Source organism: Phyllostomus discolor, chromosome 4 (genome assembly GCF_004126475.2).
Source record: "Phyllostomus discolor isolate MPI-MPIP mPhyDis1 chromosome 4, mPhyDis1.pri.v3, whole genome shotgun sequence".
NCBI classification, from domain to species: Eukaryota; Metazoa; Chordata; class Mammalia; order Chiroptera; family Phyllostomidae; genus Phyllostomus; species Phyllostomus discolor.
The window spans coordinates 205,300,579-205,315,964 of NC_040906.2; the positions used below are offsets into that span (position 1 = coordinate 205,300,579).

At 57.7% G+C, this 15,386-nt stretch overlaps 1 protein-coding gene across 3 annotated transcripts in view; it reads right to left on the reverse strand.

The window, feature by feature from the left end:
• Nucleotides 1–15,386, reverse strand: part of AGPAT4 (1-acylglycerol-3-phosphate O-acyltransferase 4) — an 81,971-nt gene that overhangs the window by 20,484 nt on the left and 46,101 nt on the right. For 2 of the 3 annotated variants that reach the window (XM_036024956.1, XM_028504013.2), the window contains exon 3: nt 906–1,075. The exons of the other annotated variant lie outside the window; for it this stretch is intronic. In XM_036024956.1, coding sequence (XP_035880849.1) covers nt 906–1,075 — 170 coding nt within the window. The remainder of the gene's footprint in view (nt 1–905; nt 1,076–15,386) is intronic. 3 annotated transcript variants of the gene reach the window in all.

A 15,386-nucleotide genomic window follows, 5' to 3' on the forward strand; every position in this document is an offset into this window, starting at 1 on the left:
AGCTGCCCATGGCTCCTGTTGGCACCCCCGGACCCCACAGGCGACTCGATCCATCACCAGCACCCGCTCTGCCTCGAGCCCGTGGAAGGCGACCACCGTCCATGCCGGGGACCCAGACCCAGAGGCGGGCAAGGGGTCGAACCAGGCGGAGGGAAACGGAATTTCCTGTGTATTCCGAGCTCCGCCGTTCAAACTCTCCCTCGCTGAGGGAGCCGACTCTCCCAAGCCCCGGAGATGAGAACTCAGAGGCGAGGGCCGCCGGTTGGCCGCGGAACCAGACGGCGGGGGTGGAGGATGTGGAGCGGCAGCGTCAGGTAAGATGGACTCACACCGAATCTGCCGGGCGGCCGCGGGACCCTGAGCACACGGGCCAACCCCAGCTTTCTGAAAAGCCAGGTGCGCCTTGGCGGAGCGCGCCCGTGGGTTGGAGGGTCGTCCCTACACCGAAAGGTTGCGAGTTCGAGTCCTGCCAGTGGGAGGCAACGGATCGATGTTCCTCTCTCTCATTTTCTCTCTCATTTTTTTTTTTTTTTGCTTTTTCTAAAAATCCATAAACATAACCTCGGGTGAGGATTAAAAAATAAAAAAACTGTTGAGACGGAGGGTGTGTATCGCCTGCTCATCATAACTGTGTCGGTGAGGACCGAACGGATGGACTGTGTGTACGATGCCTGGCGCGTGGGCACGGCTGAGGGAACAGACGTTGTCACTGTTCCCCGTCATTGTCAGGGAGGGGCTCACCTTCCCTCCGGGCTGGAGGGGAAGGCAGACGGTTGAAAACGCCTGATCTGGTAGAAACCCCGTTCCGGCGCCTGCCCATTCCGAACACCCGAGAGAGCAGAGGACGCGTCGCGGCGTGAGCCAGGGGACGGCGCCGGGGGGGTGCACGGGGGCGCCCGACTTACCCCCAGGACCCCGAAGCGCTCGGCCAGGCTCCAGCCGCAGAGGAAGTCGATCTCGAACTTGTGGTTCAGCACGACGATGGCGTTCTCCTTCCCGAAGCGGGGGTAGGCCCGGGGGTCCGTGTGGATGACGCACTCGGTGCCCGACCACCACTCCAGCAGCATGACCAGCTCTGCAAGAGACCAGGCAGACACGGGTGGGTCCCGCGCGTCCCCCGCGACCGACCGGGGCCGCCCTGCCGGGCCGAGCGGGGAGCAGGGCTGCACACAGAGCGCCCCCGGGGGGTGAAGGGCTGGGTCACCCCCACCGGCTACCCCCAGGCCCCCGCCCCAGAAGGGGTCTCGGAGCAGGAGGGAAAACAAGGGCGACTCCTCTGCAGGGGCCGGAAGGGGAGGAGCCTCAAGAGGACGAGTGGCTGGCCCTCCCTGATGAAGGGCCTGGGGGGCGGGGGGGGGGGGGGGATCCATCAGGAATCCGCCAGGAGTCCGTGCCCTGTGCTTACGGAGCTCCGAAAGGCAGCGAGATGGTAGACAGAATCCTTAACATCCTGGGAGATGACTGACTGGGATACTTAGAAGCTCCATCAAAGGACACCGAGTACCTAATTTTTCTCCCCTGTTCTCGACACTCGGGTGCCCCGGAAATAGCTAAATGCGAGGCCGGGAGGAGGTAGAAGCCCCGGCGCCTGAAGGGTTCAAGTCCCCGCACCGCGGGCCTGCGGGCAAGTATGAGAACAGTCTTTCTAAGGGCCGGTGAAGACGGGAAAGTCTTCTTTCCAGGCCACAATGATCGACTGGACTTTACCCAGAGAACAACCAGGCATCGTCTGGAAGAGCCTGTGTGTACCCAGGGTCCGGAAACACAGCTGGACAAACGTTGGTGACCACAACCACAGGCACAGAGCGGCTCTGAGAGGAACCATTCAGGCCGAGGGTGTTTGGCAGGTGGGTGGGTGGGTGGGTGTGAGCCCTCTTGGGAAGGCTGTCCCCCGTTTTCATCACTGCCTAGTGGGGTACACACTTAGCAGAGGCCTCACTCACGCATCACCCCCTGAACACACACACACACACACACACACACACAGAGTCAGGTGTGGCCCGACTGTGTGTGGGAACACTTTCCAGTTAGGGCAGGTCAAGGCCAGGGAGGGCGTGTGGCCCGAGGAGTGACCTTCAGTGCAAAACCCCCATCTGCTGCCTAGGATTCGGGGCGACAGAGGAACCAATCCCAGGGGCGCTAAGGACCGGCGTCTGTGCCGGGACTTGTCTCGGTGGTGGCCGCTGTTGTGCGACAGGAAACACGCTGGGGCACGAGGGGGAGATGGCGGAGGGGTGCCCGCCCGAGTGTGTGCTGGCGGCCGAGGAGGAGGACACAGGCAACGCCGGCATCTACCGAGTTAGCCCTCGGGCACCATCCCGGGAGGGCGGCTGCCGCTGCCCCCGGGCCACAGGTGAGGGCGGGGATGCATGGAGGTGGGGCAGCGGGCGGCTGGGGACAGAGGAGGAGACACCCGAGAGGTCGCAGGCAGGCCAGTGTGCAGGCCCTTCTCTGCGAGACAGAGACCCAGCCCAAAGGCTCAACGTGAAGGTTCAGCACGAAACATGGTCCCTGGTCCCCAGGACCGGGGCCGCCACGGCCGCCGGCCCAGCGACGAGGACAGAAGTGATGACCCAGGAGCGGAGGGCAGCTGGGAGAGGCGCAGGGACACCGCTGGCTGGGTGTCCACGCCTGGTGGCTCCTGCTTGTCACCCCCCAGACCCGCCCTGTGCCCAGACTGGACATTTCTGCAGACACAGACGGGTTGAGCTGGGGCTCCGTTCTGGGCCGGACCCCAGGAGCCCACACGCCCCCCAGAGGACCCCCACAAGTACTCGAACCACAGCCAAGGCCTTCCGTGGCCCGGCAGGCCCTCCTTCCCCACCAGCCCCTCCAGCCGCGTCCCGCCCAGCCCGGGAGCACTGCCGCTTCCCTCCCCTCTGCTGCCTGCCAGGTGGGGGTGCCGAGGAGAGCACCAGGCGGGTGGGGAGGTCCCGCCTCCTGCAGGAGAGGCCTCGGCACCTGACCACTGACCACAGCCCCCCCCCCCGCCGGCCCCCATGCGTCCGCAGCGGCCAGCCTCCCACCTCCGTGCGGACGTGGAAGGGGCGACGGAGGGAAACGGTGCTTTTGCGATGACCGTTACCTAATCTTAGTCATTCCACGATCACACGTGTAATTACACGTGCTCGCTAACATTAGGTATATATGTAATTATGTGTTTGTAATAGCTTTTTATAATGTGACTCCTCACTGATAATTATTTAGGTGAACAAGTGAGCCTCTCGTTGTCAAAAAAACCCCCCCAAAATGCACAAATGAAGACATTTCCAGCTGTGGGCTGTTGCCTCTCTCCATCCCCTCCCCAGTCCTCGCACCCGGGCGGTGTCCCGCACCTCCGTCCCAGGGGCCCGCCGGGCACTCGGCCCCGCACAGAGACTGGAAAGAAAACGTGAGGGTGAGTAGTGAGTGGCAGCTCTGGCGCCCAGCCGCTCGCGCACACAGGAGCCAGGGTCCGGGTCCGGGTCTGGGTCAGGGAGTCATGGAGACAGGCATGGAGTTCGAGAACCCCTCCCCTAGCGCAGACCCATCGGCAGGGACCACAACCCTAACCAGGACCCTCCCTCCTTGAGTCCCCATGGGTAGTGGGTGACCCTTCCCCTACATCGCCCTTCCCCTGGAAGCCATGGGGGGGTGGGGGCGGCCAGGGCTCTGAGCATCAGCTCACCTGTGGCTCCAGCCCGGGCCGCGTCCTGAACCCCTTACTTCTGTTGCTGCAAAATCCTTCTGTGTCTCACTGGGCTCTGACGCGCACCAGTGACACAGGCGGGACCCGGCCTCGCCCCTCCCTTCCCGGCAGAGCGACCTGGGGGAGCGGGTCTCCCCAACCTCGGTCTGGCGTGGGCACAATCCAACCCGGGGGGCGGGGGTGGGGCTCCAAGTGTCAGTGCCCAGGGGCAGTACATGCCCGCCCTATTGTCCAGGGCTCACACACATGACAGCAGACGCTTGTCATTCCACACCACCTGGCAGGTGGCCCGAGTCTCGGCTACATTCTAGAACATTCACAGAGATCCACACCAGTCAAAAGCCAGCTGACAACGGTACAGTCTTCACGCCCATCCATTTTTTTTTTAAATTTAAAAGCAACATTAATGAACGACTAAAATCTACTTAAGATAAATACTGGTTCTAAATTTCCATCTATTTCATGTCTTTTCTCACCTTCCCCTCATCAGAATACAGTTAGACTTGTTTTCATAGTTCCAATTCATGACTCACTGAGAAAGACGTGTATGGTGGTGTTGAAAAGGATAGAAACAGTAAGATGCTAACCCGTAAACAATCCCCAGAATAATCTTTAGGGCCAGAAACGTGAAGGAGAGACTGCCCTGAAACTGTGTTCCTAAAAGCCATTTCCTATTCACACGAGACACGGCTTCCCGCCCTCGGCCCAGGAGTCCACGGGATATTAAGTTTTGTTCTTTCTAAAACAGGACCGACTTCTTTGCTAGGGCAGCTGTAAATTGTCGAGGGCAACGTATAAACTGTTCACTCGTCTCTCAGACTTGGGACCGGCGAGGTCAGCGGGCGGCTCTGAAACTCTCCCGATACCCGTCGGTTCCAGCGCCACTTCCTACCAGTGTGTCCGGAGGGTGGTACGCTGTCCCTCTTGAGTGCCTGACGGAGCGACGGAGCACACAGTGCAATCTGAACACCAGGTCCACTACCGGTGACTTTTTAGCATGAGCGCCTCTCATGCAAAACCACATGAAAGGTATTCTAAAGCATGAGCCCTGCAATGTCTGCAGTACACACACACTAAACATTTATTCACTGTTTATGTGGAATGCAAATTTAACTGGGGGTCCTGAATTGTTATTTGCTAACTCTGGCAGTCTGAGTGCTTACCAACCCGGCGGTCGCCATGGCAACAGGTATGTGGCTTCAGAAGAGCTGGACGCTGAGAGTCAGGGCTTCAGTGCCCAGGGCAGGCCTGTGGCTCTCATGTCCCCTTGTGCCACCCTGACGGCCACCTGGAGAGACGGCCAGTCACTCCCCATGCGGCAGGTGACACAGCGGAAGCTAGCAGCTTTCCCAAGGCCACTCAGCTTCTCGGGAACATGTATGCTGGCCAAGCTGCAGCCGCACTCATCTTGTGACACTGCCAGGCATGCGTCTCCTGGAAGGCTGGCACGGGTTAAATGGTCAGGCCGCGCTTCGCTCACACCCCACGCTTGCAGAGGCGCCTGGAAGCCATCCTGCTGGGGTCTGCCTGAGCTTCACCGGGTCAAACACTGAAGCCCACGAGAGGGCCCGAGGACGGGTCCCTGCACCTCACGGCTGGGCCTGGCATTTCCTGTGCGTTATGACTTTCTTCCTTTACTTTGGCCGAGGCTGTGAAGGTTAACAGGGGCCCTGACCTGCACGGATCTTGCATATAGTTCCAAACAAACACAACAGTCCACAGCTTGTTCAGGGAACAAAACCTGGCCCATGTCATCCATGACTTTAAGCTCCAGAAAATCCTCAGTCCACCGTCTACCAGAACTACTGCTAATTGGGATTCCTGCTCCGAGGTCCCGGGCTTGGTCTGTGAAATCCATGGGGCAGTGAGCCTTTGGCACAGATGGTTTGCAATGTAAACAGCCTCCACTGGCCCAGCGTCGAACATCTGGATACGGTGTGCCTAACTATGCGGGTTTTAAACAGATTCTAGCTTGGTAATTATAGAGAAATTATAGAAATCATTAACTGGCTTCTTAGCACTACTCAGTAGACTTGCAGAAACCCATCGAAACCTCTCTGTAGGACTGTGACCGTGACCCCTTCGGGCAGGCGCTGCTTGGTGGACTGCTTCTTCCCGGCAGCCGGCCACGCCCGCCCCTCCCCAGCTCTTCCCCTGTTCAAGTCTCAGGGCTCCCGAGACCAAAGGTAAGGGCTCGAACCGCATGTGGGCACCTTGCCCCGGCTGCAGCCATGGCTGGTGTGATGGTTGTGAGCTGCACGTGTCAACCCGGCCGCACTGTAGCACCTGGCTATTTCACGTAGGCGCTGCCGTGTGAAGGTTCCTGGTGGGTGTGGAGATACATATCCTTTAAAGGACCTGGCTGCTACAGCTGGCCCCCGGCTGACCACAGTGGCTGGCCAAGAGCAAGAGGACAATGACCAGTGACCGCAGTTGTCACCCCGGGGTGGGTAGAGGGCCCAGGGCTGTGCCCACGCGCGCTACGTGAACTCTCGCACACACGGTGCCACGGCCTCCGAGAACACCAGCGTGGCCCCGGGTTTCCTGGAGAAAAAGCCAAAGGAACAACCTCTCAAGAGTGTCTCTACGGGAGCCCAGCTTTGAGCTGCGACGGATCTGGGCACAGAGGGGAGGGAAGAGCTACCAAAGGAAGGAAAAGAGAAAAGCTTGAGACGCTCTGAGCCAGGAAGGGCCATGGAAAGCTGTGCCTCCCTTCCACAAGGGAACCACAGCAGAACAGCGGGAACATTAGCACCGACATTTGCATATTTACTGCTCACATAGAAGGCATTCAGTACGTGTTATTAAATATTTGTAATGAAGCTCTGAGTCCCAAGCGCCGTAGTAAGGAATATTGACAGGCCAGTCAGTAACAGAGTGGGCTGTCTGGTTCGGAAAGTTTTATCATAAATAATAAGCCACTTTATCCCCAAAGAGCTGCAGTAGAGCCCCAAACATCGGGGGGGGGGGGGCCTGTGTTCTCTGCCTCTCTCCCATCTCCCTCCCAGGGACCCGAGCCGAGGGCCCTGGGTGAGGGGAGGGGTGGAGGGGGAGTCTCCGGGCACGTGTCATGGAGTGGCACGGCCTCGTCCCCTGTTGCCCAGGAGCGCTCCGGGACAATGAAGCGCTCCGCCTGTCCTCACCAACGATCCCGTTCATCATGCGGACCACGTGCAGACACCCCTCTCGCCCCCCTGGTAAGGAACCGGGACAAACGAGGGACACGTGTGAACTGAGAGGAGGAGCCATCCGTCCCCGGGCCCCGGGGTGTGCTGCTGTCACAGGGCTTCGGTCTCCGAGACAGTGTCCCATGTGGCCCGACTGTCTGAGCTGTCCCACGTCGTCAACGCAGAGATCTTCTGGCACCTCATTTCAGGTTGATGGTCCCTGTCACAGGTCAGGTCACTCACGTCACGGACACAACACAGTCCGCCCTGGGGGACAGGCGGGGGCAAGGCTGGGCGGCAGGCGCCCCCTCCCGAGAGCGGGAACGGAACGGCGGGCCCCTGCCTGCCGAGGCGGCTCTGGGCTTCCTGGTCTCTGTCTAGCCGGTCGCCCAGGTCGGAGCTGGGCTGGGGAAGTTGTCACACAAACTGAGTGGCCGGCGTTACAGGGAAACCTTGTCTCCCTGCTCAGCTCGGCTTCCTCTGCCACACGGGCCTTCGTGGTCCTCCCTGGGGAAGTGAGCGGGCAGGGAGGTGGGGATCAGGGGCTTTTCGAGGGGGACTTAATTCTGCAGCTAACCGGATGAGGGGACGGTAAAGACGTCGTTAATGGAAAATGACTGATTTTCCCGGGACTAGATTAACGAGGGCTGCGGCCCCAGGGAGATGCTCGAAGTGCCGAACGGAAAGGAAATGACAGGAACTAATTTACTTTCTTTTTTTTAAGTCTTATTTTCAGTCAAAGAGCACTTTGGGTTAAAAATAGAGCATGGAAGTCAGAAAGTCATTTGTAACAACCCGGAAAGGTGGCTTTCTGTGTCTTTTCTTAGCCACTCTGGTTTCCAGGCTGCCGTGGAGATCTGCCAGGCGTGAACTCTCCCCCTGTGAGGCCCGGGACGGGTGGGTACCTCTGTCCTCTATGGCGGAGCTTCGGAACGTCCGTGTGCCCTCGCACAGTCTAGCGGTGGTGGGACAATGCAGATTCCTAGACCTGGTGTGGGGCAGGGTCTGGATCTGCATTTTTTAAATAAAGATTTCATTTATTTATTTTTAGAGAGGGAAGGGAGGGAAAAAGAGAGAGGGAGAGAGAGACATCAATGTGAGGTTGCTGGGGGTCATGGCCTGCAACCCAGGCATGTGCCCTGACTGGGAATCGAACCTGCGATGCTTTGGTTCGCAGCCCGAGCTCAATCCACTGAGCTACGCCAGCCAGGGCTGGATCTGCATTTTTAACACACCCAGGGCGATGCTGGGGCTGACTTTGGGAGGGGTGGGTGAATCACCGCACCCAACTTAGGGCCGGCGGGCCCTGGTCTCAGCTCTTCAAGTTCATTATTAGCTCCACTCATCCTCTGAAGGGTCCCATCGGACAGAGGGTCAGTCAGGGTTGGCCGCTGGTCATCCATGAGCCGCCTCAGAAGTCCCCGAGCATCATGGTTTCCCACGGCCCACCTTGCTGGAAGAGAATTGCTAAGCCCCGCCCACACTGGAGAGTCAGAGGACTTAAGGCGCATGGTTTACAGGGAGGACTTCCAAAGACATATTTGAAATTGCCATCCCGTGATAGATTGCATTTCCCAAATAGCTGTAATAGTGCCTCCTCTGCCCCGTGCTCTTCCAGAGCGTGGCACGGCCCCATCAAGGTGCCGAATCCAACTCCCCCTTCGTTCTGGGAGGGCTGCTTACTTGCTCGTGACCGAGAGAGAGCGGTAGAAACACCACTTGACTTCCCCAGCCAGGGCGTCAGAGGCAGAGCACCTTGGTCCCCCGAGCTGGGACACTTCATTTGGGAGCCCGGAACAGCCAGCTAAGAAATCCTGCAGCCTGAGGCTGCCGTGATGCAGGGAAGCCCAGACTACGTGGACCGGGGCTCCAGCTGGCCGCACCACGGACGTGCCGGCCTGTCTCCCAGCGAACACCACCCACCAGAGCGGCGCGTAAACCCACCGGCGGCCGGCTGCAGCCTCCAGCTGGAGGAGCAGAGTCTGGCCTCTCCCGTGGGCCCTGCTCCGATTCGCCAACCACAGAGCCCACAGGTGTAATGGGGTGGTCATTTGAAGCCACTGAGCGTGGGGGTAGTTTGTTACACAGCATTTGCTGACTGGGACACATACCGCATCCTAATTGTCTAGTCGTGCTCTCTCTCCCATCAGCTTGTTAGACTGAGGCTCCTCTAGGGTGTCAGGCGGTGTCTTTCTCCCTCCTACAAAGCCTGCACCCAGCACGGTGCACGGGTGAGTGTGTGGAGTTTCGCCGGCACAGTGCCCATTGGCCGGAACTCATGAGGCCACGGGCCTGAGGCCCGCAGTGGGTCACATTAGTTCCTGTCCAGCTCAGACCCCTGCCTCTTGGAGAGATCCTTTGTTTAGTGTACTTTCTCCCCCTTCTTTTGACCTAAATTCACCTGGAAGGCACTTAATCAGGGACTCTCTTTGCTGCGGTGCCAAGACTTGCATATCATTAGCATAAATAAACAGTAATTAGTGATCACACGGTGATTGTGGCCTCAAACCTAAAAGATGCTTACGTTTAATTTTGGTTTTAGGTCGTTACCTGTTTGGAAAAACAAGTTCAGACTCTTGAGTTCACTTGACCTTCTCAGTTCTAAGTATATTAGGCTGGGAGATGCACTTTAAAAGTTTAAATGGTTCTCAGGTGCATTTAGAGAGGTTAGGTGCATTTCATCTTCACACCAATAAATGCGTACACTCAAAGGGGATCAAAAGTGTTTAACATTTTGTCTATCTTTCTATATAAATGCAGAGTATATTTTAAACAGGTCCGAGATTTGAGAAAATGACCTCTGACTTGGTCTGAAGAGACGTCTCAGCCATTGCCCTCCCAAAGGTCCTCCAGCTGGTCCGGCACCTTCGCCTATGGTTTTATCGGATTTAATGCCAGTGAATACCTCCCATTTAATATTTATAGTTTAATATGAATATTAATTTGTTAATATGAATATTCACTGTTCAACTTTATAACTGGGTCCAGCCTGGAAAGTAAATATTTTAGTCACTCCATAACCACCCCCGCACCCAAACTCTGTGCCAGCAAAGAAGATGATCTAGAAACAGCACTCAGATCTCATCATCTTATTATCTCATGATTAAGCTTAATGCTCCCAAATTTTACACATGCTAATCAGATCTTAAAAAGCAAATGAAATGTCAGTCAAAACAGCTCTCCAACTGTTTGCTGTCAGCACCTGCTGAGAAGCTCCCTTCCCGCCCGAAGACCCAGTGCGCGCCATGTGCCGGGCCCAGGGGGGAGACTTGGACCCGGCTGGTGAGGGGGGCGGGGCTTCTGTGTTTCCAGAATCAAACGATTTTTTATTTTTCCCCCGCCCCATGGCACTACCATGTATGGAGTTAATTTCAGTTGTAGGTTAAAAAAAAGAGAAAGAAAGAAAACAGGATCTCCCCCAAACTGGAAAGATGCTCAGGTTTGACCACACACCTGGGGAGGACACTCGGCAGCCCCCCCATCGATGGAAGAGCAGCGCAGAGAAACCGAGGCGGCTCTCCGCTGGTGGCTGAGCGGACCTGTGTGACTCATACACTGTGTCCGGAGCAAAGCGTGAGGGGCCCTGGGGTGCCACCTGCCCCGGGTCAGACATCGCCACTCACCGATCCTCCCGCCCCCTGACCACCTGCCACGGGCACGGAGGGCCCACCGACCTCGGGGCCGGTGCCACGCTGCTCTCCGCTGGGCCAGAGAAACTCAGGCTGTGAAGCCAAATGGGCGGAGCCAGCCCGAAGAGGAGGCAAGGGCGGCCACACCTCCTGTTTGCCGGTGCGGGGGGTGGGTGTTCCTGAGTCCACTTTGCACAGTGACTTCAGTGACCCAGGAGACACCGAGAATGACCGAGCCGGACGCTCTTGGGTCAAACGCCGGAGAGAGCATCGTGCGTCCAGGGAGGGCCGAGCCCGGCGGCACCTCTCGGCAGGCGATTAAACTGCGTCCAGCTTACCCATGCTCAGAACGACCCCGGCGGGCGTGGGAGACCAGCTAGGAAAATACCCAGTCTGACGCCAGAAGCAACAGTGTTCCTGGGGGAAAAAAGGGGCATGAACCTTCCTATGGGCAGGTAACAAAAAAATAAAAAATCAAAATGAGTGGAAGGTAAATCAATTTTGGAAAACAGATCAGAGGAAAAGAGCCATCGCAAGAGTTGAGATGACGACGAACATGTGAACATAAAACCTTCCCCTCTGTCCTGGCCTTCTTTTCAAAGAGGAGACACTAACCCAGCCCTTCCAGCCCTCCATTTCTGGGGCGGGAGGGAGGGGTGCCCTGGCTCCCACCCCGCCAGCTCCGGGGCAGGCACACAGAGGAGAGAGAAGGACAGGCGAGGACCCAGGCAGGGCCACCTCGGGATGTGGGGATCGGAGGAAGGGCACGGAGGCCAGGTCCCTGGCGTTCGCATGCGTATTGCCACGCATCCCAGACTGGGCGCGCTGGTGGCTGGCTACCGGCAGACGCTGACGGGCTGCACATGAAACACAAGTCCCACAAGTCCCACAAGTCCCTGCTCTCTGGCTGAAGGGCCAGGTGGAGGGCCGTTCTACAAGACAGAGGACCCTCGGACACTGACTGCCCTGCTCCAACCCCACATCACGGGGAAACCTGTGGCCCGACCCCACTCCCCGCCTGCAGGGCCCCAGTGGGGGGGCCCGTGGCCGTTCCCTCGCCCACCGGACGGCGTCCGGGAAGGCTGACCGGGAGCTGGAACTCTCACCAGCCTCCAGCGGTAGGGAGCTCCCGCCCCATGGGACAGGGTACCGCACCTCCCAGCCAGAGTTGGGTGGTGGAAGCCTGGTGGGGGGTCTGGACGCCACCTTTGTGCAGCAGGAACCAGGCACCCTCTCTCCGTCCAGGGTGTCCGTGGGGTACGGCGGGGAACCTGCACCTCCACCTCTCAGTGCCCCCGAAAGCCTGCTAACATGGGTGTAAACAGACTCCAGGGGCTCACAGCACCCTGGTGCCCAGGATGAAACAGAAGTATCTCTGTTCGTGCCAGGACCCGGGCAGGTGTTGGCCTGAATGAGAAAAGACCAACGGCACATGCCGGCACACAGACGGCCACGGTGTGGGATTGTCACAAAATCGTCAAGGGGCCACCACCGAATGTTCAGCCGGCACTTGCGGACATGCTGGCGGTGGATGGGAGGGAGAAAGTCGCGGCAAGCACACAGGGGACAAGACCAAGAGGAGCCCTGTGGACAGGCTGGAGCTGGGAAAGCATGAAGGGAAGTGAGCAGCAGCGGGCGGGCGGGGCGGAACGCACAGGACAGGGAACGGCTCAGAGACGGAACAGCAGAGACAAGCCGTCCTGCCCGAGAGAGAGACAGCAGGGGCTGGGAGCCAGTCCTTGGAGCTACTCAACGGAACCGTCCCGGAATTCCTGCGTTCCCAGAAAATGCAAAGCTGTTGTCCAGGCACTATTTCCAATGCAGGTGTGCATGTAAGAGTCCCGCGTCTCCAACAAAATCACTGTGGGCCGAGCTCACCTGTCCCCTGCAAAGAGGAGTGAGCAATTGATGGTAATTCAAGGAATCCTCTGGGGGCAAAACTGCTAAAATGCCTTGGTGCTGTGGCTCCCGGTGGCTGGCTTGCCCCTGTCTGCTCCTCACTCGGGCGGGTCACGTGGCCAGTCTCCTGGCAATTTTTGTACCCGCTGTCATTCAGGACACCAGGCTGTGCCACCGCGATGCCACAGACCTGGGTGAACACACACCGTAGGGAGATAAAACAACTGTCGTGCAACGAGTCCTTCCTTTCAGGAAATGTGGATGCGCGCTGCTGGAGGCCCAGCCCGGCCGTGCACGGCTGAGGCACGCGTGTGAACTGGAGGCAGAGGTTCCTGGAATGAGCTCGAATCCCGTGATGGGGGCGGGGTGGGCGGGAGAAGGCGAGAGATGACGATAAACAGCCGACTTGAAACATTAAGTGAATTAGTGTTGGGTCGACCAAAAAGTTTGTTTCGTTTTTTTTTCTGTAAAATAAAAGACACATTTTTCATGTTCACTAATAACTATTGGCTTGGCTATTTTGGGTATGTTGGCTATCTCCTGCATAGAAGAACATTGATTATTCTCAATTAATGTCTCGATTGGATCGCTACCAACTCCAGCTGGTCTACCTGACCATGGAGCCTTGTCCAGCGAGGAATCTGCAGCATGTGACACATTTGATCAGTCACCGCACCTTCTCCACACACTGCACCGACCTCTTTTTGCGTTTCAGTTGCATTTTCACCTTCCTTGAAATAATAAAGTATAACACACCAAAAATGTTGTGTATCCTCCTCCATCTTTAATATTAAAATGGCTGCACAAAAATTCACCAACTTTGATTAAGCTTTTTAAAAACGTATGCTGATGTGACAGCTGTCACAACAGAATCTAACAAAACTGTTTCAGATGAAGTTAAAGACGACTGAGTGCTACTGGAGCCCTCTTACAGGAGAAAAGCTACATGACCTTCTTGGCCAACCCAGTCAATCCACTAGACTGTAACAGTCCTCTGGTCAAAAACAAAAAGAAAGGGTAGACTAGCGGGGTGAGGACGGAGTGGGGGTCCAATGTGGGGCACAGCGACTGTAACATCACTCACAGCAACCATGGTGACCCGCTGGCGGAGCAAGGGAAGCCTTGCAGGAAGGGGCTGAGCACCAGGCTGATGTGCAGGGACAGGTGACGGGAGTGGCCCCAGGCAGGGGTGGGTACACAGTCTGCAGCACAGGGAAGGGCCAGACTTAGAACCACCCAGGGGCGCCTGAGGGTCTCAGCCTTGTGTGCCATGTGCATGTGCGGGAGGGAGAGGAGGGAGAGCCCGAGGGGACCTGGGCTGTCGCCACCTCAGCGCTGTCAATTGCCCCCACTCACAGCCCTGTTCGCCTCGCTCACAGCCAGGGCAGGCTGGCCATCGGTTGCAGTAAGAAACTATCAGAGTTAGTTTAAAAACAGATTTCCTGAAAACTAGGTGTGCATTTTACATTTCAGTCTTTCTTTTCTATGTGACTGTTAGCTACCCCCCCACCACAAACCCACCACGGCACTAAAAAGTGAGCCCCTCGACATTCTGACAAATCTCTCTGAAGATGTGCCCCCGAGGAACTGCCCTCAGAATCCGTTCTCGGGGGTCACCCTGTCTGCGGCTTTGGCCACACCTCCTTTTCTTCCCACCTGGAGCTCCTCTGTCCTCAGCAGCTCAGTGCCACGCACACGGACGGACACGCACGAGCCAATAGTGTCCACACCTGCAGGTGTGAGGGGACTTCCCCAACACATAAGCGTTAGGACAAAACCCAGCAAGGCACACGACTCCTGCCCCCACAGGCCAAGTTTGAACTCACTCAGAACGACAATAACAGAAAAACTCGGGCAATGAGCAACTCGGTGGAAAGAGTTCCTCGCTTAGATTTTCAAGATTCATAGCTACAGGGGAAAAAATTTAGAAAACATGAGAAAATAATTCTACATGCTCCAGATGAACCTATTTGGTGCCGATTGATTTAAGTGAAGATTTCTTTTCCAAGTATTTACAATAGGAGCAAAAGTGAATTTGAATGCTCCATTTGTAACTTGGAACAATGCAACCAGAGGCCAGCGTGCACAGTACCGCTGCCCCACGGGACGGAATGACTGATCAGATGCGACACTGTCAGCAGAACCGCCCCTGGGAACACAGGCGAGTGGATGCACGCCGCAGACGCCCCCCTGGCCGCCTGTCCATCACCGGGCGGAGCGCTTGCCTCCGGCAGGGCAGGGCGGCGTCAGAAGGAAACAGAAATGCAGACCCAACGGAAAAGCTGGGCAGCCCCTGAGTCAGCGTGAGGCCTGGCAGTAAGAGGTCAGGAAGGGGCTAGGATGAGACGCAGCAGCCCTGGGCAAGGGGGAAACTTGAGGTGCGCCCCGCGCCCCTCCCCCAGGGAACTGCTGCACAGAAAGGTGGATGGTGGGCTTATGCCCGCCCCCCTCGGCCTGGGACGCCTCCACCAGCTCCTCCCTGTGTCCCTGTGAGCCTTGCACTGGGGCTGGAAGGAAGGGTTTCATCACCCCTCATCGATGCGGGAAGAGATGCTGAGACACGAGGAAAAGCTTCTGCAAACTGAACTAGATAGAAGACACGGGGTGATGCTGACAGAGGAAGGGAGGAGGGCATCTCTCCGCTTCCCCCGTCACTAGTCTGGGTAGTCTGCAGGCAGCTGAGGCCCGGTGAGGCGCTGGGCCCAGCGGCCCGGGAGTCTGGAGGAGCAGGCAGGAGAGACTGCGACCAGCCCACGCGTGGACAGGGCCGTGCGGGCCGCTCAGGCAGCAGTGCTCCATGGCAGAACCACAGACTCTTGCAGGGTCGGAGGCCCAGCTGTCCCTGCAGTGAACCGAGGAAGTCAGTAAATTCCAGGCGGTGGCTGGGGGCTGAGCAGACCCGCGGAGAAGCCGGGAGGTGGGCTGGGGCTGGAATGCAGGGGGCGTGGCCGGGCCCTGCTGGTCCAGGTGCGTCTGCCCCAGGGGATCCGAGCCTGGGCAGTC